General features: G+C 43.7%; 1 protein-coding gene across 1 annotated transcript in view; it reads left to right on the plus strand.

Annotated features, from left to right (window-relative positions):
- The window catches only part of LOC309552694 (E3 ubiquitin-protein ligase RNF213-like), a gene marked incomplete at its 5' end in the record, with an annotated part of 1,269,694 nt that overhangs the window by 939,811 nt on the left and 302,323 nt on the right, over nt 1–27,560 (plus strand). The window contains 2 exons of the mRNA XM_082253620.1: nt 18,370–18,505; nt 18,891–19,076. Of these exons, the coding sequence (XP_082109746.1) occupies nt 18,370–18,505; nt 18,891–19,076 (322 nt within the window). The remainder of the gene's footprint in view (nt 1–18,369; nt 18,506–18,890; nt 19,077–27,560) is intronic.

The following is a 27,560-nucleotide window of genomic DNA, read 5'->3' on the forward strand; positions in this document are numbered from 1 at the left end:
CGTGCTGCAGCTGAAACTCCACTATGGCCTGCTGCTGCTCGCACAGTCTTTCCAGCATGTGCAAGGTGGAGTTCCACCTTGTGGGCACATCACATATGAGGCGGTGAGCGGGAAGGCCGAAGTTACGCTGCAGCGCTGACAGGCGAGCAGCAGCAGGGTGAGAACGCCGAAAGTGCGCACAGATGGCCCGCACTTTCTGCAGCAGCTCTGACATATCGGGGTAGTTTTTAAGGAACCTCTGCACCACCAAATTCAGCACATGCGCCAGGCAAGGGATGTGCGTCAAACCGGCTAGGCCCAGAGCTGCTATGAGATTTCGCCCGTTATCGCACACCACCAGGCCGGGCTTGAGGCTCGCTGGCAGCAACCACTCATTTGTCTGCTGTTCCATGCTCCTCCACAACTCCTGCGCGGTGTGTGGTTTTTTCCCCCAAACAGGCAAGTTTTAAAACTGCCTGCTGTCGTTTACCCCTGGCCGTGCTGAAGTTGGTGGAGAAGGTGTTACGCTGTCCGGATGAGGAGGCGGTAGAGGATGAGGAAGCGGAGTAGGAAGAGTTAGGAACAGGAGGCAAACTGAAGCGCCCTGCAATCCTCGGTGGTGGAAGGACATGCGCCAAATTGCTATCCGCCTCAGGCCCATCCGCCACTGCATTTACCCAGTGTGCCGTTAGGGAGATATAACACCCCTGACCGTGCTTACTGGTCCACGTATCGGTAGTTAGGTGGACCTTGCCACAGATGGCGTTGCGCAGTGCACACCTGATTTTTTCTCCCACTTGGTTGTGCAGGGAAGGGATGGCTTGCCTGGAAAAGTAGTGGCGGCTGGGCATGACGTACTGTGGCACAGCCACCGACATAAGGTTTTTAAAACTGTACGTCTCCACCAGACGGAATGACAGCATTTCAAAGGCCAAGAATTTTGAAATGCTGGCATTCAGGGCCAGGGATCGCGGGTGGGTAGGGGGGTACTTCCTCTTCCTCTCAAGTGTTTGGGAGATGGAAAGCTGAACGCTTCCACGGGACATTGTGGAGATGGTTGGTGACCCAGGTGGTGGTGTTGCTGACAGATCGTCTGTTTGCGGGGTGGCAGGTGCCGGTATCACTACAGATGTGGCTGGAGCGGCCGAGACTGCAGCAGAAGAGGAAGCAGGATGAGCCAGAGACGTTTCTTGGTTTTGAAGGTGTCTACTCCACTGCAGCTCGTGCTTTGCACTTAGATGCCTGATCATGCAGGTTGTGCTCAGGTTGAGAAGGTTTATGCCTCGCTTCAGGCTCTGATTGCACAGGGTGCAAACCACTCGTGTCCTGTCATCAGCACATTTTCTAAAGAACTTCCACGCTAGAGAAATCCTTTGAGCTGGCTTTGGTGCGCTCGTTCCCTTGCTGCATTGGGCAGTACAGACATGTATAAAGTACTCAAAATTTCTACTTGAGTAAAAGTACAAGTGCTCGATCAAAAAGTGACTTGAGTAGAAGTGGAAGTGCTCGCAGAAAAAGTTACTTAAGTAGAAGTACTAAAGTATTCAACATTTTTTTTACTTAAGTATTGCAAGTAGTTTTTTCAAAAAATTTGCTACTTAAGTACTAAAAGAAAAAAGTACCAGTAGTTTTGAAAAAAAAAATTCTACTCAAGTACTGAAAGTAGAAGTACAAGTACTGTGTTATGTAGTTATTAAAGAAAGAAGTCAAAATTTGAACATCATATTGTTTTTTATTATTTCAAATGATTTATTCAAATGATTAACCTAAAGGACAATCACAATTCCTTAGGCTGTAACTTTTTGTAAACAAAAAACAGATAAAGTATGTCCCTCCCTTCCCCTTTTAAAGCATCCACCTTTTAAAGCATCCACCTTTTAAAGCCAGGGGTGGTCTCCTTCCTGAGCTTCCTCACTCTCACAGCCAGGCAGATCACTTGAAGTTGAAGGGCCAGGGGTGGAAGGTGGTGTTTTTGGTTCGTCCATCTTTTCAGCTGATCAAAAGGCAGAACAGGAGCATGCGCAGTCTTCTTAATCGCGGTTTGATTTGATTTGCTCAATTGATGATGATGTGCCAGGCCAGCTTCATCAAACCTACAACGCTTAAAGTGAAAAATGCATCAAAAACTACTAACAAAGTGGCTGTGCTAAAAATGCTAATAAAGTGCCTGCAATTATATATATATATATATATATTCTTCTTGTATTCAAAATCATTGCCCACAGTATCAAAAATAAAGTGACATGTCTGTGCTAAATGCAGTGCAAATTATTCCCACAATGTAAATGTAATTCATATAAAATATATATGACAATACCACAATAAAATAAGTTGTGATTGTGAATAAGTTAGGTGCAAGTTTAAGTGTGTAAACTAAACTTTATAATGAAAAGTCCATAACTGAATTCCAGTGTGCAATCTAAGAAGTGCTTGTCACTTGCTGTCAGATGCTTCCACCTTTCTTCTGTGATCTGCTCAAGTAAAGTGGTGGACTGGATAGCCTCTCTCTCTGCCTCTCACCTTAGTAGCACTGGCACTGCACTGGTTCAAAAAGCTGTCTATATTATTTTCATTATAAGAACTTGTCAGAACATGCTTCCACCACCTGTCCTTCACACTAGTAGTGCTCATTTGCTTTGCTCAAGTCAAGTGCCACTGCCAGTGGCCACTGCAGTGCAGGCACAGCCGCACAGGCAGAGGCAGGCCGCAGGAAGCACAGGCACCGCCACAACACAACACTTATGGTCCATGGACCATGGATGGTCGGATAATCATCATAGCCGTCAGTCTCACTCTTCTTGGTTCAAGAAAGCCACCCATGACCCGTGTGTATATAATATATTAATATTTTATATTGATTATTTGATTCTCAAATGGCACATTTGCCATGGCAAGGATTAGGCCCTCTCCACGGTCCACCTCACTCACCTCATAGAGAAGAAGATGAGATAACGAAGAAAATGCTCTGAGTCCTGCTCCCGCGTCCGGCCGCCCGCGTCACAACTCCTCTCAGTAAGGGCCCTAAGGGGTGGAGTCTGAGTGACACACAACACGTTTAGAGGCGGAGACCTCGAGCGGGAAGACGGCAGCACGGCTCCTCCTGTGCGGTCTTAACTTGATGATCATGACAGTGATTCCGCGGGCCGCGGCGCGAGCGAGGCTGTGGGATTGATTGAATTGAGTTGTGCTGCCTACTGCTACACGCTACCTACTACTAAATTGTGAGTCAGTATATTTTATTTCATTTTTATATATAAAAGCGGTATTGTTGAGCACTACCAGCCACTAGATCTCCTGGCTGTCACTTTGTCACATGTTGGGGAATCACAGTGGCTCGGCTCCAGAAGTGGCGGGTGTCCCCGTCATCCTGCCAGGGCCGCCAAGAAGTTCATCAACTAATCTTAAGTTATTAATATCTTCTGAGGAGAGGACCAATGAGATTGAGAATTGAAATAATTAAATATATATGGCTTTTTGAACCAGTGCAGTCAGTGCCACAGTGCCACCCAGACGCTATCCACCAGTGCCACCACCATTAAGTGTGTTGGTCGGTCACTCGAGCACTGAAGGAGGTGGAAGCATCTGACAAGTGAAGTGACACTTTAGATTTGCACACTGGAATTCATTTATGGACTTTTCGTTATAGATAGGTTTACACACTTCAACTTGTTGCACGCACCTGACCTAACTTATTTCATAACTTATTTTATTGTGATTTATTGTCATATTTTATATGAATTGAATTTACTGTTACATTGTGGGAATAATTATTTTCACTGCATTTAGGCTTTAGCACATTCATGTCACTTTATTTTTGATACTGTGTGGAGTGTGGGCAGGGCACTGGGGGCAACGATGATATATCGATTGCACAGGCACTTTATTCGCACAGCCAAGTTGTGTTTGTTAGTAGTTTCTTGATGCACTTTAAGCGCTGTAGCACCATTTATTTGTTTGTTTCATATTTTCTTTTTATTGGAAAGATTTGGTATAGCAGCTTTTATTATACACAGCCTTTATTTTCGTATGCACTGATTTACAAATGACATTATACACATTTTTTGAGCTTTATGCAACCTGCCATCTACTGTTCTGGCAGTGGTAATTTTTTAAAAGTAACGAGTAACTATGCAGCACAAAAAAAAAAATACTTGAGTAGAAGTATCGAAATCATCAAAAAAATGTAGTGAAGTAAAAGTAGAAGTAGGAGAAAAAAATTCTACTCTAGGAAAGTACAGATACCGCATTTCGGTACTTAAGTACAGTACTTAAGTAGTTCTACTTCGTTACTATACATCTCTGGGGCAGTAGCAGGCGTAATGTCTAGGGCACGGCCGCTCCGCTTCTGCACCCTGCTCCCTCTTCTGCTGTGCTGGTTGCTCTGTGCGACCACCGCCTCTTCCTCCAAACTACTCAGGTCACCTGCATGACCTTCATTCCATGTGGGGTCGAGGACCTCATCGTCCTCCACATTATCTTCCACCCAGTCTTCACCCCTGCCCTCCTTGTTGGTCTCCACAATTCTGAACGCTGCAGCAGTTGGCACCTGCGTTTCGTCATCATCGGAGACGTGCTGCGATGGTCCTTGCATGTACTCATCTTGAGAAATAAGTGGTTGGGCATCGCTGCACTCAATCTCTTCCACTTCTGGGGCAGGGCTAGGTGGATGGCCCTGGGAAACCCTGCTGACAGAGTCATCAAAAAGAAGAAGAGACTGCTGTATGGCTTGGGGCTCAGACAGCTTGCCTGATTTGCAAGGGGGTGAGGTGAAAGACGGTTGGACATCGGCTGCAGGTGCCAACTCTGACCTTTCTGCAGTAGACTGGGTGGGAGACAATGTGAAGGAACTGGAGGCACTGTCAGCAGCAAACCAATCTACTATCGCCTCTACGTGTTCTGGCATCATCACTTCTAGCGGCCTATGATGCCCTACCAAATACTGCTGCAGGTTCTGTCGCCTACAAACACTTTAAGAAGGTGTTTCACTTGTGCGTGTAGCTGGCACAGATCGACCACGTCCTCTCCTTGCAACAGGAGCTCTACCAGCAGCACCACGACCCAGGCCACGGCCCCGATTTGACGGTCTCCTCATATTTCTGTAATTTATGATCTTGCCCTAGAAAGGTGTTTATTGAATAGCGGAACAAAACAACAACAGTATCGCACGGGTGTATCTCACAGTCAGATATGCAAACTATGCCGCAATTTAATGTTTTTTACCCCAAAAGGGTGTATATTGAATAGCGGAATAGGAAAAGGGATAAAAAACGGTGTAGCTCACACGTACAAACACAGACCAAGCCCCGATTAAATTTTTTTGTACCCTAAAGGGAGGATGAGGAAGAGGAGTAGGAGGAGTTGGGAACAGGAGGCAAACTGAAGCGCCCTGCAATCCTTGGCGGTGGAAGGAGATGCGCCAAACAAATTTAAAAGGTGTATCTCACACGTACCGATACAGACTATGCCGTAATTTAATTTTCTTACACTCCAAAAGGGTGTATATTGAATAGCGGAATAGGAAAAATGTTATAATACAGTGTATCTCACACGTACAAACACAGACTAGGCCCCAATTACAATTTTTGTACCCTAAAGGCAGGATGAGGAAGAGGAGTAGGAGGAGTTGGAAACAGGAGGCAAACTGAAGCGCCCTGCAATCCTCGGCGGTGGAAGGAGATGCGCCAAACAAATTTAAAAAGGTGTATCTCACATGTACCGATACAGACTATCCCGCAATTTAATTTTTTACACTCAAACAGGGTGTATATTGAATAGCGGAATAGGACAAAATTTACAAAACGGTGTATCTCACACGTACAAACACAATCTAGGCCCCAATTACAATTTTTTGTACCCTAAAGGCAGGGTGAGGAGTAGGAGGAGTTCGGAACAGGCAGGAGGCAGACTGAAGCACCCTCAAATCCTCGGCAGTATGAGATGCGCCCCAAAAATTGGAAAGGTGTATCTCACACGTACCGACACAGACTATCCCGCAATTTAATTGTTCATACCCAAAGGTTTTGATTGAATAGCGGAATAGAAAATATGATATCAAAAGGTGTATGTATCTCACACGTACCGACACAGACTATCCCGCAATTTAATTGTTTATACCCAAAGGTTTTTATTGAATAGCGGAATAGAAAATATGATCAAAAAAAGTGTATGTATCTCACACGTACACAACCAGACTAGGCCCCAATTACTATTTTTTGTACCCCTAAAAGGCAGGATGAGGAGTAGGAGGAGTTTGGAACAGGCAGCACCCTCAAATCTTCAGAAGTATGAGATGAACCCCAAAAATTGGAAAGGTGTATCTCACACGTACCAACACAGACTATCCCGCAATTTAATTGTTTATACCCAAAGGTTTTTATTGAATAGCGGAATAGAAAATATGATCAAAAAAAGTGTATATATCTCACACGTACACAACCAGACTAGGCCCCAATTACTATTTTTTGTACCCCTAAAAGGCAGGATGAGGAGTAGGAGGAGTACGGAACAGGCAGCACCCTCAAATCTTCAGAAGTATGAGATGAACCCCAAAAATTGGAAAGGTGTATTTCACACGTACCAACACAGACTATCCCGCAATTTAATTGTTTATACCCAAAGGTTTTTATTGAATAGCGGAATAGAAAATATGATCAAAAAAAGTGTATGTATCTCACACGTACACAACCAGACTAGGCCCCAATTACTATTTTTTGTACCCCTAAAAGGCAGGATGAGGAGTAGGAGGAGTTTGGAACAAGCAGCACCCTCAAATCTTCAGAAGTATGAGATGAACCCCAAAAATTGGAAAGGTGTATCTCACATGTACCAACACAGACTATCCCGCAATTTAATTGTTTATACCCAAAGGTTTTTATTAAATAGAGGAATAGAAAATATGATCAAAAAAAGTGTATGTATCTCACACGTACACAACCAGACTAGGCCCCAATTACTTTTTTTTTACCCCTAAAGGCAGGATGAGGAGTAGGAGGAGTACGGAACAGGCAGCACCCTCAAATCTTCAGAAGTATGAGATGAACCCCAAAAATTGGAAAGGTGTATCTCACACGTACCAACACAGACTATCCCGCAATTTAATTGTTTATACCCAAAGGTTTTTATTGAATAGCGGAATAGAAAATATGATCAAAAAAAGTGTATGTATCTCACACGTACACAACCAGACTAGGCCCCAATTACTATTTTTTGTACCCCTAAAAGGCAGGATGAGGAGTAGGAGGAGTTTGGAACAGGCAACACCCTCAAATCTTCAGAAGTATGAGATGAACCCCAAAAATTGGAAAGGTGTATCTCACATGTACCAACACAGACTATCCGCAATTTAATTGTTTATACCCAAAGGTTTTTATTGAATAGCGGAATAGAAAATATGATCAAAAAAAGTGAATGTATCTCACACGTACACAACCAGACTAGGCCCCAATTACTATTTTTTGTACCCCTAAAGGCAGGATGAGGAGTAGGAGGAGTACGGAACAGGCAGCACCCTCAAATCTTCACAAGTATGAGATGAAACCCAAAAATTGGAAAGGTGTATCTTACACGTACCAACACAGACTATCCCGCAATTTAATTGTTTATACCCAAAGGATTTTATTGAATAGCGGAATAGAAAATATGATCAAAAAAGTGTATGTATCTCACACGTACACAACCAGACTAGGCCCCAATTACTATTTTTTGTACCCCTAAAGGCAGGATGAGGAGTAGGAGGAGTACGGAACAGGCAGCACCCTCAAATCTTCAGAAGTATGAGATGAACCCCAAAAATTGGAAAGGTGTATCTTACACGTACCAACACAGACTATCCCGCAATTTAATTGTTTATACCCAAAGGTTTTTATTGAATAGCGGAATAGAAAATATGATCAAAAAAAGTGTATGTATCTCACACGTACACAACCAGACTAGGCCCCAATTACTATTTTTTGTACCCCTAAAAGGCAGGATGAGGAGTAGGAGGAGTACGGGACAGGCAGCACCCTCAAATCTTCAGAAGTATGAGATGAACCCCAAACATTGGAAAGGTGTATCTCACACGTACCAACACAGACTATCCCGCAATTTAATTGTTTATACCCAAAGGTTTTTATTGAATAGCGGAATAGAAAATATGATCAAAAAAAGTGTATGTATCTCACACGTACACAACCAGACTAGGCCCCAATTACTATTTTTTGTACCCCTAAAAGGCAGGATGAGGAGTAGGAGGAGTTTGGAACAGGCAGCACCCTCAAATCTTCAGAAGTATGAGATGAACCCCAAAAATTGGAAAGGTGTATCTCACACGTACCAACACAGACTATCCCGCAATTTAATTGTTTATACCCAAAGGTTTTTATTGAATAGCGGAATAGAAAATATGATCAAAAAAAGTGTATGTATCTCACACGTACACAACCAGACTAGGCCCCAATTACTATTTTTTTGTACCCCTAAAAGGCAGGATGAGGAGTAGGAGGAGTACGGAACAGGCAGCACCCTCAAATCTTCAGAAGTATGAGATGAACCCCAAAAATTGGAAAGGTGTATCTCACACGTACCAACACAGACTATCCCGCAATTTAATTGTTTATACCCAAGGGTTTTTATTGAATAGCGGGATAGAAAATATGATATAAAATTGGTGTGATTTATCAATAACACATGTGAACAGCAGTGTCTTATATCATTCAGCTCTGCTGCAGGCCACAATTTAATTTTTTTAACCCAAGGCTGTATATTGAATAGTGGAATAGAAAAAAGTGTATGATTTTTGAAACCACTCAATAATAGCACATGTGAACACTGAACACAGCAGTGATCAGAGTCAGCACAGCACAGCTGAAGGAAAAACGCTGCACACAGTGACTGATAGAAAAAGACTTTTCTCCCTCCTCCTCATTGGGCAAAAAAGATTGTGTTCACTGCACCCCACACACAGCAAAATCGATGTGAACCACTGACACCTGCCTATCTCCAGCCTCTCCCTAAAAGGATTGATAAGATTGGTCACTGCAAACCCCCCCCCCCCACACAGCAATATCGATTGTAGAACACACTGTCTGACCCTAAAAATCAGCAGCCTCTCCCTAAAAGGATTGATAAGATCGGTCACTGCAAAATCGATTGTAGAAAACTGACCCTAAAAATCAGCAGCCTCTCCCTAAAATGCCCTACAACTCGCCCTGCCAAAGACACTCCGACCTGTCCCTCAATTCTATCTGGACACAAATGGTTTTTGCCTGTCTGTCCCTAATCAGCAGCCAGCACGTATGATGTGTGCTCTGTCCCTGAGCTAACACAGCAAAACTGACGCAGCGGCGCTCCGTCTCGGACTTATAAAGACTTGGTCACATGCTTCAGATGGCCAATCACAGCTACTAATACATTTGTAGGCATGGCTGGGATGGCTTAAGGCACACCAGTTAAACGCTTGTTGATTGGCTGTTGAAAGCCCGCCATGAAAAGTGCACCAATGCATACAAAACCCGGAAATAAAATGACTGAACACGGATTTTTACCCAAACATACAGTAAAGTTTTCGGGTCCGTGTTCGGGTAACAAAAATCCAATTATTCGGTACGAACACGAATAATACAGTCCGTGTTCGCTCAACCCTACTCTTGAGGTGCCACTGACTCTGGGAGCCAGCATATTTTTAGATAGCATATTTGTTTCTATGGATCGATCTTCAAGATCTGCAAGTCTGATCTGTATGGGTTGAAGCTCAGTCTGCTCTTTGTGTGCATCCACGAATTCATTGTAGGCATCTGTGAAACCAGTGAGTCCCCCAAATCATCTACCTGCGTTTGGATATGGGAGATTAATCTATATAGATCTTATTGTCTGTCTTTTTGCAGGGTCATGAGCATCTGCTTCATTGTGTGCTCTGAAACTGCATTGTCAGATGCAGGCAGATCTGCTAGGGAATCTGCAATCTCCCCTCTATCATCATCATCATCCCCCTCCTCCTCAGATGTATAGAACTGTAAAGATTTGTTTCTTACCAGCTCCGTGTGACTTGGAGAATAGAAGTGCGATAAAGCTGCTCTCTTGTGTCTATCTTTACCTCCTGAGCCTTTAGGGCTGGAGCATTCCATGTGTCAGGAGTCCTCCTGAGCAGAGCATGGTGGGGAAGCATAAGAGGCTGCTCTGCCTCTGTCCCCATCTCCATTTTGGGAGCTGTGCGATTGCAAGCCACTGAAGAACTCAGTGAGCTGGCGGGGCCCTGGCGGCTTAGTGTTTCTCTTGCAGGACATCCTTGCTTATTCCTAATCAAAGGGGAGCAGGATGGTGCTGTGTGTGATGGCGGGTGCAGCTGTTAATCGTGTTTTTTCTCCCAAGCGAGCAGAACGAGTGCATTAGGCAGCCATATCAGTTCGCGGCCAGGCTTCGCCCCTAAGTTTGAGTGATTTAAATAGGTTGTTCTGTACATTGTTCATTATCTTTACATCATAGAGCTATCCCCAGGAAAGGACATATAGGTTATGCAGTTACATAGATGTGTAGGGTTCTCTCTCGTGTGCTAGAATTAAGCTTTATCCATATGCACTGCTTTCAGCAACTACTTTAAAAACCTAATTAATCACTTCGGAACCAGACTGTCCCGAAATTTGCCAGGCTATTTTTCAGATTTCGGTGCTGTCAGATTTTGAATGACATTTACTCAGTCCTGCAACACTGTACACAAATTAATTTCATATCACTTTTTTTGGGACAGATGGAGCTTTCTTTTTGTAGTATTTAATTGCTACTAGGTTTTTTCATCTTTTCCTATATACAGCAAAAGGACCAAAATATTTCTGTTTCTGTTTTACAACTTTGCAAATAAATAATCGTTCTTCATACATTTAGGCCAAAATATTTTCTGCTACATTTCTTTGGAAAAAAATAAGTCAAATCATTGTATATCTCATTTCTTGAGGACCTAAAAAGCCAGGAAAGTAAAAATACCCCCAAAATGACCTATTTTTGCAAAGTAGACAGTCCAAAGTATTTAGTAAAAGGCAAGGTAAGTTTTTTGAAGTTGTCATTTTTTGTCACAGTTCTTTGGAAAATTATGAAAGTAAATAAATATTTTTTTACAAAAGTGTCATTTTACCAAGTTATTTCTCATACACAGCAGAGTCATTCTGCTACTCCTTCTGAGTGTGGGGATACCACATGTGAAAGACCTTTACAATGTTTGGACTGATTATGTACCCATACCCAACATTGCATCTTGTGTATCACAAAAATCAACCAAAACTGTATAGAAAACATAGTACTGTAAGCCCAGGTTCACACTGATCCGACATGAAATTTGCATGGCTTCTGATCCAACTTTGCCCTGCAACTTTAGTCCAACTTTGGTCCAACTTAATGTGACTTTTTACACTCTATGGCATTGAAGTTGTAGCAAAGTTGAACCAAAGTAGTGCAGGAACCTTTTCTAAAGTTGGAGCAACTTGTATCGGATCAGTTAAAGTGCTACTAAAGTCTTGTTTTTTTATATAATAACAAACATGTTATATTTACCTCCTCCTGTGCAGTGGTTTTGCACAGAGCAGCCCAAATCCACCTCTTCTCGGGTCCCCGTCTGCGCTCCTGGCCCCTCCCTTCTGTCAAGTGCCCCCAGAGCAAGAAACTTGTTCTGGGTGCACCCGAGCCAAGTCACAGCTCTGTGTGTCTATTTAGACATGGAGCAGTGATTCAGCCCACCCCTCTCTCTCCTCATTAGCTAACTTAGTTTGATTGACAGCAGCAGGAGCCAATGGCATCTGCTGCTGTTTTTCAGCCAATCAGGAGGGAGAGTCCTGGATGGCCGAGGCACTCGTGTACATCGCTAGATTGAGACAGGGCTTAAGGAAGTATTGGGGGGGGGGGGGGGCACACACAAGGTTTTTTTTATCTTAATCCATAGAATGCATTGAGATAAAAAAAAAAAAAAAACCTTCTGCCTTTAAAACCACTTTAGGACTGCTCTCATAGGGAAACATTAATTTTGACATGTCATGCGACTTGTACTCTCACATGTTGGATTCCATGTCACACCAGTGTAAACTGGGCCTATTGGTTCAATGTTCCACAGTGTCTCGCAACATTATATTAAAATTTAAACCAACAGTCTCTCAAAATGTATATGCAACCATAAAACATATATTTCTTATATTCAAAATATGCATGGAAAAATGTTAAGCAGTGATAATAGTTCCCAATCATGTACACCAAAAAAAGAAAAAGAAAAGTCTCTCAATAATAACAATCCATGTCCATTAATATTTTCCATTTATTTGTGCCAAAAAAAGTTGTAATCTTCTTTTAAACATATCTGTGCATGTCTCAACTTCTCACTTTGCTGTGCCCATCACCGCCTTACCAAAACTCTCACCCTAGAGTTATACCCAATATTCATTAGGTCTAATGTACTTTTTTCCTTTAAGCCAGGTTTGCTGTGCCAGGGATGATGCTCTCCTTCACTGGCCAGGAAGTATAGGAGGCTGAAGAAAGTGTAAACAAAAGAGTACCTGTGGTTTCAGTCGTGCATTGTCTGCAGAGGAAGGGTGGGACTGGTGTCTCGCAGGAATGTAGGCAGTGGGACATGTAGCTGGGTAATTACTTATGCCAGGCAGAGACGTGGTCAGAACATAGCAAAAGGAATGGTCCAGTCGGCAAGAAAAAACATGGTCAATTAATAGACCGGGGTTAGTGCAGGCAACAGGCAGAGATTTGGTCAGTATGCAAGCAAAGGATCAGTCCAGGTGGCAACCAGAAATGTGGTTGATTAACAGGCTGGGTGTCAGTTCAGGCAAAAGACAGAGATGTGGTCAGTATGCAAGTAAAGGATTGGTTAAGGCAGCAGGCAGAAATGTGGTCATTTAACAGGCCAGAATCAGTTCAGGCAGCAGGTAGAGACCATGCTCTGGAAATAACAAAACCCAGGAGAAAAAGCTTAGTTTTCTCTGTTCTGAAACAATACTCTAGAGCCCCTCACTCTGCAAACCTTAGAACCCTGTGCTATCTTTAAACCTACTAATACAGTGGCAGGACTTTGCACTGTCACAGCAGGCAAAAGAGCAGTGTAGTTCAAAAAATATGGTCAATTAACAGGCCGAGGTCAGTTTGGGCAGCAGGCAGAAATGTAGCTAATATGCAGGCAAAAGATCGGTCCAGGTGGCAGGCAGAAATATGGTGGTTTAACAGTTCAGGGTCAGTTCAGTTGGCAGGCAGATGCATTGTTGTTATACAGGCAAAGGGTCACTCCAGGCAGCAGGCAGAAATGTGGTTGAGAAATCAGGAAAATGGTCGATGCACAGGACATCAGCGACTGGCAAAATTCAGGTAGTCAGGCATAGTATAAACACCTTCACCATGCTGTAACTAAAATCTTAGTGAGGTATGGTAGCAATAGAAGCAGTCTATTATGCAGAGGCCAGAATGTGAGGGACACTGTAGACAATGGTAAAGTGTGTAGGTTTTTGTGAGGCGCTAAAACCTACACACCTGATTTAAGCACAATACTTTTCAATAAAATTGATGGTGACACTACATAATTAACCAACCCTAATACGAGGATAGGTGACAAATTCCAAACTCTCTAATGGTAAAGTGTGTCACGCCTTACTCCATCTTTGGTGCAAACACAAAATTTTTGGGATGGTCTTGGGCCTATTCAGTAGAAGGGATAAAGTCAGGGAAGTGTCTCTCATGCACCCTGAAAGAGTTAGTATGGAAAGTACTGTAAAGGTCTAAAGTGGCATAAAGTGCTGCGGTTAGGGGAGGGTAAGTAAAGGGGGCTATTAGGGATGCCCGTGTAGGGGATCCGGTATGATATGGACCGTTCACATAAGTCCAGTAGGTGTAGTGAATACAGAATCTATATAGAAGTATCAGCCAGCTCGTCAGAGTAGGAAGGGCTCTGTAAGGAAAAAGCAGATACAAGAGCAGTGCTGATCTAAGTGTAGAGTTTAAAAGTCAGTTTTACACTTTAATATCATGCACTTACAAACAGGTAGGAAATCAGGAGCATGTAGTGGATAACATTCTACAGGTCCGTGTGGGGAGTGGCATGGTAGCCTCGGAGTGTCACATTGCCGGCAGCACCGGTGGATTTTGGTGCTTCGGGTCCATGAGCAGGGAGAAGAGCCAGATGTTGCCAGGGACACCGAGAGCCAGTGCAGGGTCAGTGGATATCAATGGCGTGCGTTCGGAGCATGCATGCTCCTTCCTCAGGCCTCCTGGATGGCCATCCTCACTCAGGCTTTAAGGCAGTGGTGGGGGGCGGAGCCAGCTCTCCGGCCCCGCCCACCGTTCACAGGATATACAGCCAGTGGGGGCCACAGGGGAATCAAGGGTAATAGTACATAATGAGGGGTGGAGGGGGAGGGGGGGCTGTGTTGCAGCTGCCTGGATGCAGTATATAAAATTAAAAAAAAGCATGAGAACATTTACCAATAAAAATTACTAAAACAACTGGTTAAAAACAGAAAGGAGAACATAACTTGTATAAGAGAGTGTGTAGCAGACTGATGGTGTAATTATATGGATGAGCCCTGCTGACTGCCTCAAAATGATAGTTTTCAGGTGCAGGGCCTTCCTAGTAAATAAGGACTGTTAAACCTCTTTTAGATTTTTTAGGAAGGAGCAAGGTCTTCCTGTGGCCCTGTAAACAACATAGGAGTTGTACATGGCCAATTGAAACAGGTAGATGGACAGTTTTTTGTATCAACGAACATGTCTTTTGGTTTCTAGATAGGGCATCATTATTTAGTAGTGTAGCAAGGTTTCCAGGCCTATGGCCTGATGTGGGTCTGCTATTAGTACCGGAATCCTTTCCAGCTAATATGAGCTGAGTCCCTGGGTGTGACAACTGAAGTAATGACAACTTCGGCATCTTTGTTTGTAGTTTTATTGAAATGAAGGGGATAGGAGAAGGGAATAGTGGGATACTCCTTGCGGCTTAAACTAATTACAATTGGGACTTCTATCCAAAAAATGGCAGTTGGCGCTTCCTTGACGCCAGCCGGCGCCAGCCAACGCTCACTGACTTTGAGAACACTCTGTATAACAGAAGTAGTGCTGTTGAATCCCCGACATATAGTCCAGTAGATCCAAGACTGTGAACTGTAGAACTTCTGACACTGTTGTACTGTGAAAGTCACTGAATACTTTCCCCCGCCTGGCACAGCTTGAGGTAGTACATTGCAGAACTCTGTGTAACTGTCACTGTAACTGGCACACTCTGTATACTTCAGGGCCCAGATTGCAGGTGCCCCCTTTTACCTTGCACTCTTCAGGGTCCACCAACTATGTACCCCCTTTACAACTTCGGGGGCCTCTAGCTAGGTACCCCCCTTTACCAGCTGGCTGACACTGGATCCCCAGAACCTCTCCCGGAGTGGTCCCCTCTAACTTCAGGCAGACCCCCAGGGGCAATCCGCAGTACTCACGACCTGTGTAGGATTTCCTGGGACTGGACCCCTCTCTCTCTCTCCGCAGGTTCTCGGCACACCGGATCACCCCCGTGCTCAACTCAGCACATTCTGGACTCTCAGGGGACACCCTGAGACATCCGCCTTCCTCAGACAGGAGGAGAGACAGCTGCACTCTCCTTCCTGGGACTCTGCTCCTGCCAAAGACCTTGTGCCACGCACTTCCCCCCAACTTATACCCACTCCCAGAATCCGTAGCAGCATAATCTGCCTTCTGGGGTAGTTACAAGCTGGGATGTGTCCTCTGATTGGGCTTCCCACACTGCTCTATTAGAAGCCTCTCACAGGAGCCAGTGGGGATACTTCTCCCTTCAGCAGGCACATCTAGAAGCCCTGACACCCTGACTAAATAAATCTCAGCCCTGCTGTTAAGCAGACATGGCCCTCTATACATTTACCTAGCACCTACCTGTAGGGTGCTACAGTAGTTTAAATCTACACTTCCCATTAATTGATTGCAGTCATGTATGCAATTCGATTTTGGGACAGAGCGTGCCTTCCTTGGATTTCCAATGAGGTGTCCTCGTGGATGGAAGAAAGGACATACACACCCCGCTTATCCTTTCATTTAAAGGCAACAATTTCTTAATTGTGCAAACTTACTGACTCCCTCCCCCTTTTCAGCTTTGTGGTGACCAATGTTTGTGGGAAGCCCTTGTGGTTTGGTCGCACTGTGCCAGAAACTACAGTTTGCTGCAGATAAAGATAATGAAGAAGTGGCAGGCTGGTATAAAAATTGTATACAACGTCTATTTCTACAGAACTGTCAGAAGTGAATTACAAGCTTTTGTCTTGCTGGCACAACACTCCACTTCTACTTGTTAACTCCCCCTGCTGGGTGGAGGTGATCTAGTGTTAACTAATTCAGAATGATAGTCTAGTGGGAACACAGAGAGCAACTGCAGCACAGTATCCTAAATTTCTCTCTCTCTAACCAATCACCTGGTCTCCCTGGCCTCTTCAGAACTCTCACCTAATGTGTCATAAACCAGTCTTTTGGGGGCTAAAATGTCTGTTTTACTCTTTGCTCTTTCAGTTAGGATGGCCCTTCGCCAGATGATTCTCCTTCTGGTTCTATAGGTGGTTAAAAAACCTCTGTGTCCTTTGCACTCTGGGTAGCTGGAGGGTCTTCTTGATTTTCCAGTGGGTGACATTGAGGTATAAATTCTGGAGCCTTGGGTCTGAGAGTTCCTGTATCGGCTTTGCCAGGGAAAAGGGAGGAGATGGCATCTGGGAGTGTAGGCAGCCAGAACCAGTCTTTGCTGATATTTTCCTCCTCACTGCTCACCCCCTCATCTGCGTCTGGTGGCAAAGACTGTGATCTAGTCACTGGATGTGGCCTTGGAGCCTGAGTGGGCCACAAATCTTGTTGCTGAGTACATGAACTGCTTATGCTAGTGGCAAGAGGTGGTTACAGTGTCAGATCTTCAATGGCCTGTGTCAACTTCTCACGTACCTGACTGATGAGCCCGATAGTGCAGAGGAAAGCCTCCCTTACGTATCTGACTCGTGGCCCCTGGGAGAGCAGACAGGTGGCATGGGAGAGCAGAATGGTATGAGGGCCTGGCGGGTCAGCTGTTGGACGGGCAGCTCCAAGGTCCCAGATGCTTTAAAGGGAGACAACCAGCAGGTAGGAGGATCCCAACAGCAGGCAGGCAGAAGGACGGAACACCCGAGTCCACACTCACTCTGGGGGCTCACAGGCAAACGGATCAGTTCACAGGCCAGGTCAACAACAGGTGGGCGGCGTGGAATCCAAAGGAGCATGCAGATTCAAGGTCAGAAGGGAGCCGAGGTCAGGTGCAGGCGGAAAGCAAGGGAAGTCCAAAGTCAAGCCGGGTCAAACAGGAGATCAATCACAGAAGCAGGTAAACAGGAGCAGGGGTCACAGGAAGCTGCTTATCAGACAGCAAAAACATAATGCTTCTGAGGAGTTTAAATAGAGCAGCCTGTTGCCAATCACTGCAATTAGTCTGCAGACTCTGCACTAAGTTAACCCCTTAGGTTGCAGACCCATGACAGCCTGGTTCTTTCTTCTAGGTGAATCTGATATACTGGCAATCTGGGTAACTGCTTACAGATAAGGATTTTCATCAGTCAGCTAGCTTAAGCTTCCCCGGGACACCCAGATTCCTCACCAGTACTCAATCACCTGGTTGCAGGTCCTGTACCCTGATTCTCAGATCAAAGTTTCTTTTATTTTACTGACCTCAGATGTCTGAGGCCACCTGAGCTTTCTCATATGCCATTTTCATTTTTTCTCAAATGATCCCCATATGGCCAATGGGATATCACAAATGTTTGATATGAGGACATGCTGAATGCTAGCTCAACCAGTAGTCAGACTTCTCTCTCAAATATGAGCATTTACAGGCAGTACCCTGTGGCATCGTTCTCAGTGCTGCTGTAGACATACATGACTGTTGTGTCTGCCTTAGTGCTGCTTCTTTTCAAAGGTGAGTGTCCCAACCATATATATAAGGGTGTGATTTCTTTAGTTATAGTGCAGGGGTCTCCAAAATTTCGAAGCAAAAGGTAAATTTCCTATCCTTCAGGCTTTAGGGGGGCGGACTGTGGCCAGTGGGACTAGAAAATTCCCTATCATTGGTTTTAATGGGAGGAATAGTGCCCTATTGTTGGTATCAATGGGAAGTATAGTGCCCCATTGATGGTGTCATTAGGGGGAATGATGCCCTATCATTGGTGTCAGTTGGTTTAATAGTGCCCCAAGGGCCAAATAAAGGCATGCAAAGGGCCACAGTTTGGAGACCACTGTTATAGAGAATAAAAGTAGAACCTGATTATTTTAGTTTTTCTAAAGAAGAAACAATAAACTTGATGAGCTGCTATGAGCAGGTTCATCCTTTTTTTATACTGTATAGGCTCATTATTCATGTTTGCTTACTCTTTCCTGCAGGTAATTTCTTGCAAATGCTGAAGCGTCGCCTGCATGGTATGTTGAAGGTGCAGGAAGAAAACATGTATCAAGCTGCAGAGTGGGTTGTACGAGAGGCTGCAAATCAAGATGCCCTGCACGAAGCTGGAACATTTAGGTACAACAAAAATCAAACCATTGCTTAAAGTTCACTTACACAGACATTAGGTAGGTTTTAGCACTGTGTAGTTTAATTGGTGTGCAGATCATAAAAGGTGAGTAAAAGTGCATTTTGCCTTTTGATGTCTATCCTTTCAGTATCTATAAACCTTACAAGATGGATCAGCGCAGCTCTGCTCGATATGTGACAAACAAAACCAGTTTCAAATGAAGCTCAGATGCTCTCTGCACACATGTAGATCACTGCTAAATTAGTCAATAAATCATACTGTGGTCTAATTTGATCATTAACAATGTTTTGGGATATAATCTATTGTAAAGAATATGTCAAGAATCTGTATGGCACAATATCAAATGTAATGATAATTTTATTATATACATAGGCAAACTCTCTGGAAACGTGTTCAGACAGTTGTGACTCCACTTCTATCCCAAATTCTGTCTGTCCTTGACTGCAATGCCAACCTGGATCTTCTTGTAGATGAAAACGTAGATGACTGTTTAAAATCCCTATGGATGTACATTTTTCACAATGAGAATCTTTTGCCTATATCCAACAACTTACACAGGTAAAAAATTCTGAATTAAAGTCTTAACTTTAATTAAATTGTTTCTAGTATTGGATAGACCAGGGAAAATTAAAAAATCTGTTAAGTTTTTATTTCTATCTGTGAAAACATTTACTAGGGTTTCCAGTGATGCCAGTACGAAAAAAAAATATGGCAGCAAGCTTTCAAGTTTTCCAAGTTTATATTTGTTTTACATCTTGTGGTGTGTTTTTTCATCTAGTCCATCTTTAACACATAAAAAAGTGATCCATTCTCTAAAACAGTAACAGTCGGTTGCAGCAAGCATAGTGATGGCTGTTTAAACTATTGCATTCCCCCACACTCCAGCTGTGAACTGTCCATCAGCATCCTCACATCCATTTCAGGGCTATGGACTCTGCATTGGTCTTGATGACAAGACCTTAGACCCATGCAGGGCAGGGGAGAAAATGCTATCAGGAACAGTCTAGCAGCGTAGAAAAGTGGAAAATCAGTAAATATAAATGAAAATCTGCTTTTTTTGTCCCATAGATCTAAAAAAGCAGCTATCCCTTGCAGTGCAGCGCAGCCCCCACCGCAAAGGAAAAATTTACAGTTTCCCAGAGTTGGGCTTGAAAGTAATCTATTTCACATTTATGGCCAGAGGAGAACCGTGCTGGAATAGTCCTGTACAAATTAAATACCTTGGACTGTGGCCCATAGTCAGTAACACCTAATGGACATAATATAAATGCTTGCCCCCTGTTCAGACCTGCAGCATCTGGTAGAGGGAAATTTTTCAGCACCAACTTGCTTTCCAGCTCCGAGATGTCATGTTGTGATGCTAAAAGATGTGCAACAATGTGATACAACAAACCATTTTCTTTAGGAATGCCCACCTTTAACAATGTCTACCAATCAATGCATCATAGCAACACTTTAACCCACATAAATCTGCCCCTACTATGAAAGGGCTAGTTCATTGCTTTAGCCACTACAACCTAAAAGTTCCCTGTAGTAATGAGTGAATTGGCCTAGATCCGATTTGTGGGAGGATCTGTGAAGCCAGCAGGAAATTTGCAATTGGTGAACCCCTCTGAAGTCCATGGAGCTGTATCTTGTTTTGTTTTTTTTTGTTTTTTTTTCTTGGTAAGGCCAGTTTGCAAGTTTTTGTTAAAAAATAACATGGATGGCTGGGCACTGCCATAGGGGAAATGTGGCTATAAAAAAAAAAATACCATTTAAGTGAAGAGAGGGTATTTTAATTCAGTTTGAAGGGCAACATGACAGGTTGTTTTTTAAAATGTGCACTTTCCTTTAAGAATAAAAAAAAAAAAAAAAAATTACTAGAAAACTAGAAATTCCTAGAAGACCATTATCCAGACATTTAGCTTGACTGGCCTTTCCTGAACCTCCTTGCAAGGCACATTATCCTCATATTGATGAGTAAGTGATACTGTACATAGTTCCCCTTTTTACTCATATTGTAAATAGTAAAATAAAACAGACGCCTTGAAAAAGTCCTTTATTATTAAAAAAAAGTTAACAAAGTCCCCTAATGTTAAAGAGGAACTGCAGTCTGCTCACATAATTTGTAATAAAAACATATTCGCCATTCTGAAGCTTCCCTCCAACCATTTTGCATATTATTTTATATATACTGTGATTCTGTACTTACCAAATATGCTGCAAAAAATCTCCTTCCGCTAAGGCAGCCATTTTAACTGTGGCCAGATGAGGCTGCTGCCTGTTCACTTCCTGGATTTACACAGACACACACGCACACACATATATGTATATATATATATATATATATATATATATATATATATATATATATATATATATATATATATATATATATATATTGTGACAGGATGAGATGCTGTCACTATAAAATCAAATCAGTAATTTAAAGGACAAAGTGCATATTGGCTCTGTGCAGGACTACAGAGTGTAGCTGTGGAGTGGAGAAGACTGCTTTTGCAGCTTTCTCCATGTTTTGGTACACCTGAATGGGGCTTTGTAGTTGGGAGATTCCATAGTGTCTTGGGAGGGATGGAATCTCCAACCCTTTGTCTGGGATTTGTGGAGGACCAGCTGGGTGTGTGCTCAGGTGCACTCAGCCCTTATAATGAAGGTTTAGGAATACCTCAGTGCTCTCAGTTGGAGACTGCTTCATCCAACTGACAGGAGGTCTGTTCATGGGGAGTCAGGAGGACTCCAATCCTTTCTAGAAGTCAGAGGCTGCATGTGCATGTGTGTTGTCTGAAGAGACAGGAGATGGCCTGAGGACCAAGGCCACAGTGAAGCTGTCAGCTTCAGAGTTTATGGTCTGGGGACCAGCAAAAATTGCAGAGGTACTGCTACTGAGAAACTGATTGAGAGCAAGAGAGCCAGGTGGGCTAGCATTTTCTGTTTGTCATATATTGACTGCATGGGAAAACCTATGTTATGAACTGTTTATTTTTGCCTTTCAATAAAAATGGGCTACCATGTCCTTAAAATATAGTTCCTGACTACAGTAAATCACTGAAAAAACGCATCTGCCACTGAGTAGAGATGTACAGAACTGTTCGCCGGCGAACAGTTCCCGGCGAACTTCTCAAGTTTGCGTTCGCCGCTGCGGGCGAACATATGCGATGTTCGGTCCGCCTCCTATACATCATCATTGAGGCAAACTTTGACCCTGAACCTCACAGTCAGCAGACACATTCCAGGCCAATCAGCATACCTCCCTCCCACACCCTCCCACCTCCTATAAATAAGCAAGGGCAGCATCCATCTTAGATCATTTCTGTGTTACTGAGAGCAGGGAAAGTGCTGGTGCTGCTGCTGCTGTTATAGCTGGGGACAGTTCCCGGTCTTGTTAGCCAGTGTTCTTGGTACACTCCTGCTGTAAGGACAGCACCCCAAAAAGCCCTTCCTAGGGCTGGTATTTGAGGTTTTTTTTGGATATATATATATATAGAGATATATATATATATATATATATATATATATATATCTATATATATATCTATCTATAGATAGATATATATATTGTCCCCAAAAGCCCCTTTGAGGGCTGGTATTTGAGTATTTTTTTAATTATATATATATATATATATATATATATATATATATATATATATATATATATATATATATATATATATATTATATTATATATGTAGCATGTCCAGAACCAGAAAAAAAAGATCATATAGGTGTAAAAGGGGTTCCCACCATCCCTGCTCTACTGAAAAATTATCTTTTTTTTCTGGTTCTGGACATGCTACAGAGCTGAAACTTCACAAGTACACTTTTTAGACCCCTAGACACTAAATCACACAAAAAAAGTTCTTAAAAATTGTAATTTTTGATAGAGAGCCAATTATTGGAAAAAACTTAAAAAAAAAAAAAAAAAAATTCTTTGGATTTATTGTCTGGGGGGGTCTAAAAAGTGTACCTGTGAAGTTTCAGCTCTGTAGCATGTCCAGAACCAGAAAAAAAATAGAATCAGGGTTAGGGCTAGGGTTAGGGTTAGGGCTAGGGCTAGGGTCAGGGCTAAGGTTAGGGCTAAGGTTAGGGTTATTTTTAGTGCTTAGGGTTAGAGTTAGAGGGGTAGGGGTAGGGGTAGGGCTACTAACTATCTCACCGTAACCCTAACCCTAGCCCCTAACACTAAACCTAACCCTAACCCTCTAACCATAACCCTAACCCTCTAACCTTAACCCTAACCCTCTAACCTTAACCCTAACCCTCTAACCTTAACCCTAACCCTCTAAGCCTAGCCATAAAAATAACCCTAACCCTAAAATTTTTTATTTTTTTTTAATTTTTCCAATAATTGGCTCTCTATCAAAAAATTAAAATTTTTAAGAACTTTTTTTTGTGTGATCCCTCTCCGGCATGCCACAGTCCAGGTGTTTGTCCCCTTGAAACAACTTTTCCATTACTATTGTGGCCAGAAAGAGTCCCTGTGGGTTTTAAAATTCGCCTGCCTATTAAAGTCTATGGCGGTTCGCAATGTTCGCCGGTTCGCGAACAATTCGCCGATGTTCGCGTTCGCCGTTCGCGAACAGCGAATTTTATGTTCGCGACATCACTACCACTGAGCTAATGGTCCCCCATGTTACAATATTATATATATATATATATATTGTAATATTTGAGGGTGTTTAGCTTGAGTGCAGAGCCTACCAGTGAGCTTAGTCCACGCAGTTGTGCCGTTTAAGGGCTTGCTGGCCCACTTTTATTAAAGGAAAATATAAAGAAACACAAGTCCAATAACATAACAGTTGCCCATGCAGGGGTTTCAGCTTTCCACAGCAATAATGTAAATGAAAAATCCAAAGCCACCTGGCTCTCTAGCAGCACCGCTGCTCAGGCTTTAAGCCTTGACCCTCTTGGTGTAACGCTCCTGCGTTTTTATAGTAAGCTGGATTTGCAGCTGCAGAATCTCCACTCAGTAGTCATGTAGAGATGTGTTGGAATACCAGATCCAACTCTCCAGACTCATCACTGTGGGCCTGTCTGCTTCAGAATACAGATATACACACACTCAATAAGATGTTCCTGGAGTGATAGGATGTATATGGCAGTATGGAGGTGATGTGCTGAAGGGACAGGTGTGAGCAGTGACAGTAATGATAAGCACTTGATTAGTAATGTTCAGGAGAGTAGTAGATGGTAATAGGTAGAATGCAGATAGGTTAGTAATCATGTATGGTAACAGGTGGTAAGGACAGCAGATGACATATACAGGATAGACTAACCCAGTGCAAGGATAGATGGTAGTAGACTCAAGAGCTAGCAATCTATGTAACAGTGCAGATGATAGAATTAGTATGCATAGATAGTAACAGTCCTTAATGTGCAGAAGTAGATAGTGTAAGTTAGTTATGGAGGATTCCCCTGTGGGGTACTTATCACTAGTAAGGTTAGTAAGTAGAGGGGTCCAGTAGTGAGGGAGTGATCCGGTAGCGAGATACGGGATCAGTAGCGAGGTTCCGGTCTGTTCCAGGTAAAGGAGAGTAGCTGGAGGCTCCGGCAGCATAAGTCAAAGCTTGTAAGCATGCGGGTTGAACGAACAATGTGAGAGAGAATGCCGGCGATTGAAATAGCCGCTCAGAGCGGCGCTCAGCGATGACGTCATCCGGCTTAAAGGTATATGCGTTCCACCTAACTAAAAAAGGTGGGACGCAATATGGAAAGGAAAATGGGCAATAAGGGTACCAAAGGTACCAGAATCTTACAGTACCCCCCCCCTTAAGGCCGGCTCCGGAAGGCCTATAGCACTGGTTTTTCCGGGTATTTCGAGTGAAACCTTCGTATAAGCCTAGGTGCGTGAACATCAGAAGTATCCAACCAGGTGTCGTCTTGGGGTCCATAGTTCTTCCATCTTATGAGATATTGGAGTCTTCCTCTGTGGATACGAGAATCCAAAATCTCCTTAATCTCATATTCTTCTCCGCCTTCAACTTGTACTGGAGGTGGAGGCAAGATGGTAGGCCTTATTCCTTGGTTAGGAACATGTGGTTTCAGTAGCGACACATGAAAGATGGGATGTATTTTGAGATCTGCCGGTAAGGTGAGTTGCACTGCAGCTTTTCCAATGAGTTTCTTAATTGGGAAGGGTCCCAGAAATAAAGGTCCAAGCTTTTTGCTAGGGATCTTTAACCTTAAATTTTTTGTCGATAGCCAAACGAGGTCCCCAATAGCATATTGCGGAGAAGGTCTTCTACGAAGGTCGTAGTACCTTTTTTGTTGACTATGAGCGTGTGAGATGGTGGTATTAAGCAAACCCAGAGAGTCTTTTATTTGGGTAAGATAATCCGAGGCTACTGGGTTACTTGATGGTAGGATGCGTGGTGGAAGAAGTGTGGGATGAAACCCATAGTTCAAGTAGAACGGACTTTGCTTAGTAGTACTGTGGGTTGTGTTGTTATAAGCAAATTCCGCCAGAGGGAGGAGGTCCACCCAATCATCCTGTAGGTATGATGTGTAGCAACGCAGATATTGTTCTATACACTGGTTGACTCTTTCAGTCTGTCCGTTGGTCTGAGGGTGGTAAGGAGAAGTGAGCTTTCGCTCAATCCGTAGTATTTGACATAGAGCTTGCCAAAACTTGGAGATGAACTGTGAACCACGGTCGGATAAAAGAGTCTTTGGAATTCCATGTAACTTTTTTTGTGTAAATGATTTTTATTGAAAATTAAATGCATACATTGCAAATGAACAACCGTACAAATACAGTAACATATTGACATGGTACAGGCTTAACGAAACATAACAGTACAAGCCGAACAGTGCCTGTCCCATGGGTGGGGGAGGAGGAGGGGTAGAGGAGGGAGGGAAAGGTACAGGTTAGGTGAGGTAAGTGGAGTAAGGATGCAGTAAAGAACAATAATGTCAGTACATTAGAACTGGTCTACAATGTTGTTGCCCAGAAGTTCCATTGGGAGTTGAAGGATTGCAACTTCAATTGGTTGATGGCGATAGCCTTTTCAAATTGATAGTTCGTTTTTAATAATGAAACCACCTCTGACAGGTTCGGGGCATCGGGTGTTCTCCATTTACGTAGGACTACCGTCCTGGCCGCCAGAAGAACATGGGTCACCCAAGGTCTATACACGACAGGGATTTTATCTATACCTAGATGTAATAAGGCCATAGCTGGGGACGGTGAGGTCAGGCAGCCCGTGTGAGAAGATATGTAAGAGAACACTTGGTTCCAAAAACTGCGTAGGGAGGGGCACGACCATAGTATGTGAAGCAGAGTGCCCACCTGGGAGCACTCCCTCCAGCATAGTTGGGAGTATTTTGGGGAGAAGCCTGCCAGTCGAAAGGGGGTGTAGTACCACCGATTCGTTATCTTGAGAGCCGTTTCCCAATGGGTGGCACAGTGTGAATATTTGTGAATCGCCTGGAGAGCTGCCTTCCACTCAGTAATAGAGAAAGTCGCATTCAGGTCCCTGTCCCATCTGAACATGTGTGTGGTCTTGTGAAACGTCACATTGTCCAGCAATATATTGTAGTAGGTTGACAGTCTAGGGGAATGTCCCGACGTGTCTGTGAGTGCGTCCCATAATTTCCCGTCCACGGTTATTTTGCATAATGGGTGAGATAGTAGGAAGTGCGTTACCCTGAGCACTTGGTAAAAGGAGTTGTGTGGGAGTGCATACTTGCGAATGAGGTCGGGAGTTGAGAGCAAAGTGCCGTTATCATAGAAGGAGTTAAGTGACCTAAGGCCCCAACTAGTCAGTAAGCGTGTGGGGAGATCAGGTATATGCACTCGGAGAATAGAAATCGGTAATAAGGTTTCGGACAGAATGTCTCTTTCATTGAGCGGGACTGGAGAGCGAGGCCACACCCTCAGCGAAGCTTGCATAGTAGGAGGCAGTAAGCGTAGGTCCCAAGCCTTCCATTTATCACTCAAAAGCAGCGCTTTGAGGTCCGAAATGGGTGCAATGTCTCTCTCCAGGTCCACCCAAATTGGGTGTTCGGCAGAGTTTAGCCAATGTCGTAGCTGAGCCAAGACAGTGGCCCAATAGTACGTCGGGATGTCTGGGATCGATGCCCCCCCAAATTGTTTCTTCCGAACTAGAGTCGCGAAAGCACAGCGTGGGTGCTTGCCCTCCCACACGTAGGTCGTCAAGGTCCTAGACAATTTGAGGAGGTGCGTCATAGGGAAATGGATAGGGAGAGCTCTGAACAAATACAGCAGTTGTGGCAAGATAAACATTTTATACGCCGCCACCCTGCCGCTCCATGAGAACCACAGGGGGCGCATGCGAGATATGTCGGCATTGATCTTTGCCTGTATTCTGGACATATTTGTTGAGAGCAATTTGGCAGGGTTTGCTGGGAGATCTATACCCAAGTAGTGTATTTTATCCGAGGACCATGGAATGGGAATATTACTCGCGAGGGATATCTGGGAGGCGGAGGGGACCCCCATGTTGAGGACCGTGGATTTGGATGCATTTAATTTGTAGTACGATACCTTACTATATGCCTGAAGTGTATCGTAAGCTGCTGGGAGGGACGTGTGCGGTTGGGTAAGCATTAAGATAATATCGTCCGCAAAAAGGTTTATCTTATGATGATAGGAAGGGAGGGAGAAGCCCATTATACAGGGGTTGGATCGAATGGTCTCCGCCAAGGGCTCGATGACTAAGTTAAAAATCGATGGAGAGAGAGGACATCCCTGACGGGTACCATTCGATATATGGAACTGTTTGGACAGAGTGCCAGCAGTGTATACCCGAGCCGTTGGGGAAGAATACAGCGCTGTAATAGCTCACAGTATTGGGCCCCGAAAGCCAAATTTCAACAACGTGGCTCGCATGTACCCCCAGTGGACCCTATCAAATGCCTTTTCGGCGTCCAAAGTGAGTAGCACTGACGGGGTTTTGGATGTATGAGCTAGATGCATGATTCCTAGGACCCTTCTAGTCGCGTCCGACGTCTGTCTACCAGCCGTGAATCCCATCTGGTCTTTATGTATAAGGGACGGCAATATAGCTTGCAAGCGTTTGG

The sequence above is a fragment of the Pelophylax lessonae genome (assembly GCF_965119305.1).
Source record: "Pelophylax lessonae genome assembly, chromosome: 4".
Taxonomy (NCBI): Eukaryota; Metazoa; Chordata; class Amphibia; order Anura; family Ranidae; genus Pelophylax; species Pelophylax lessonae.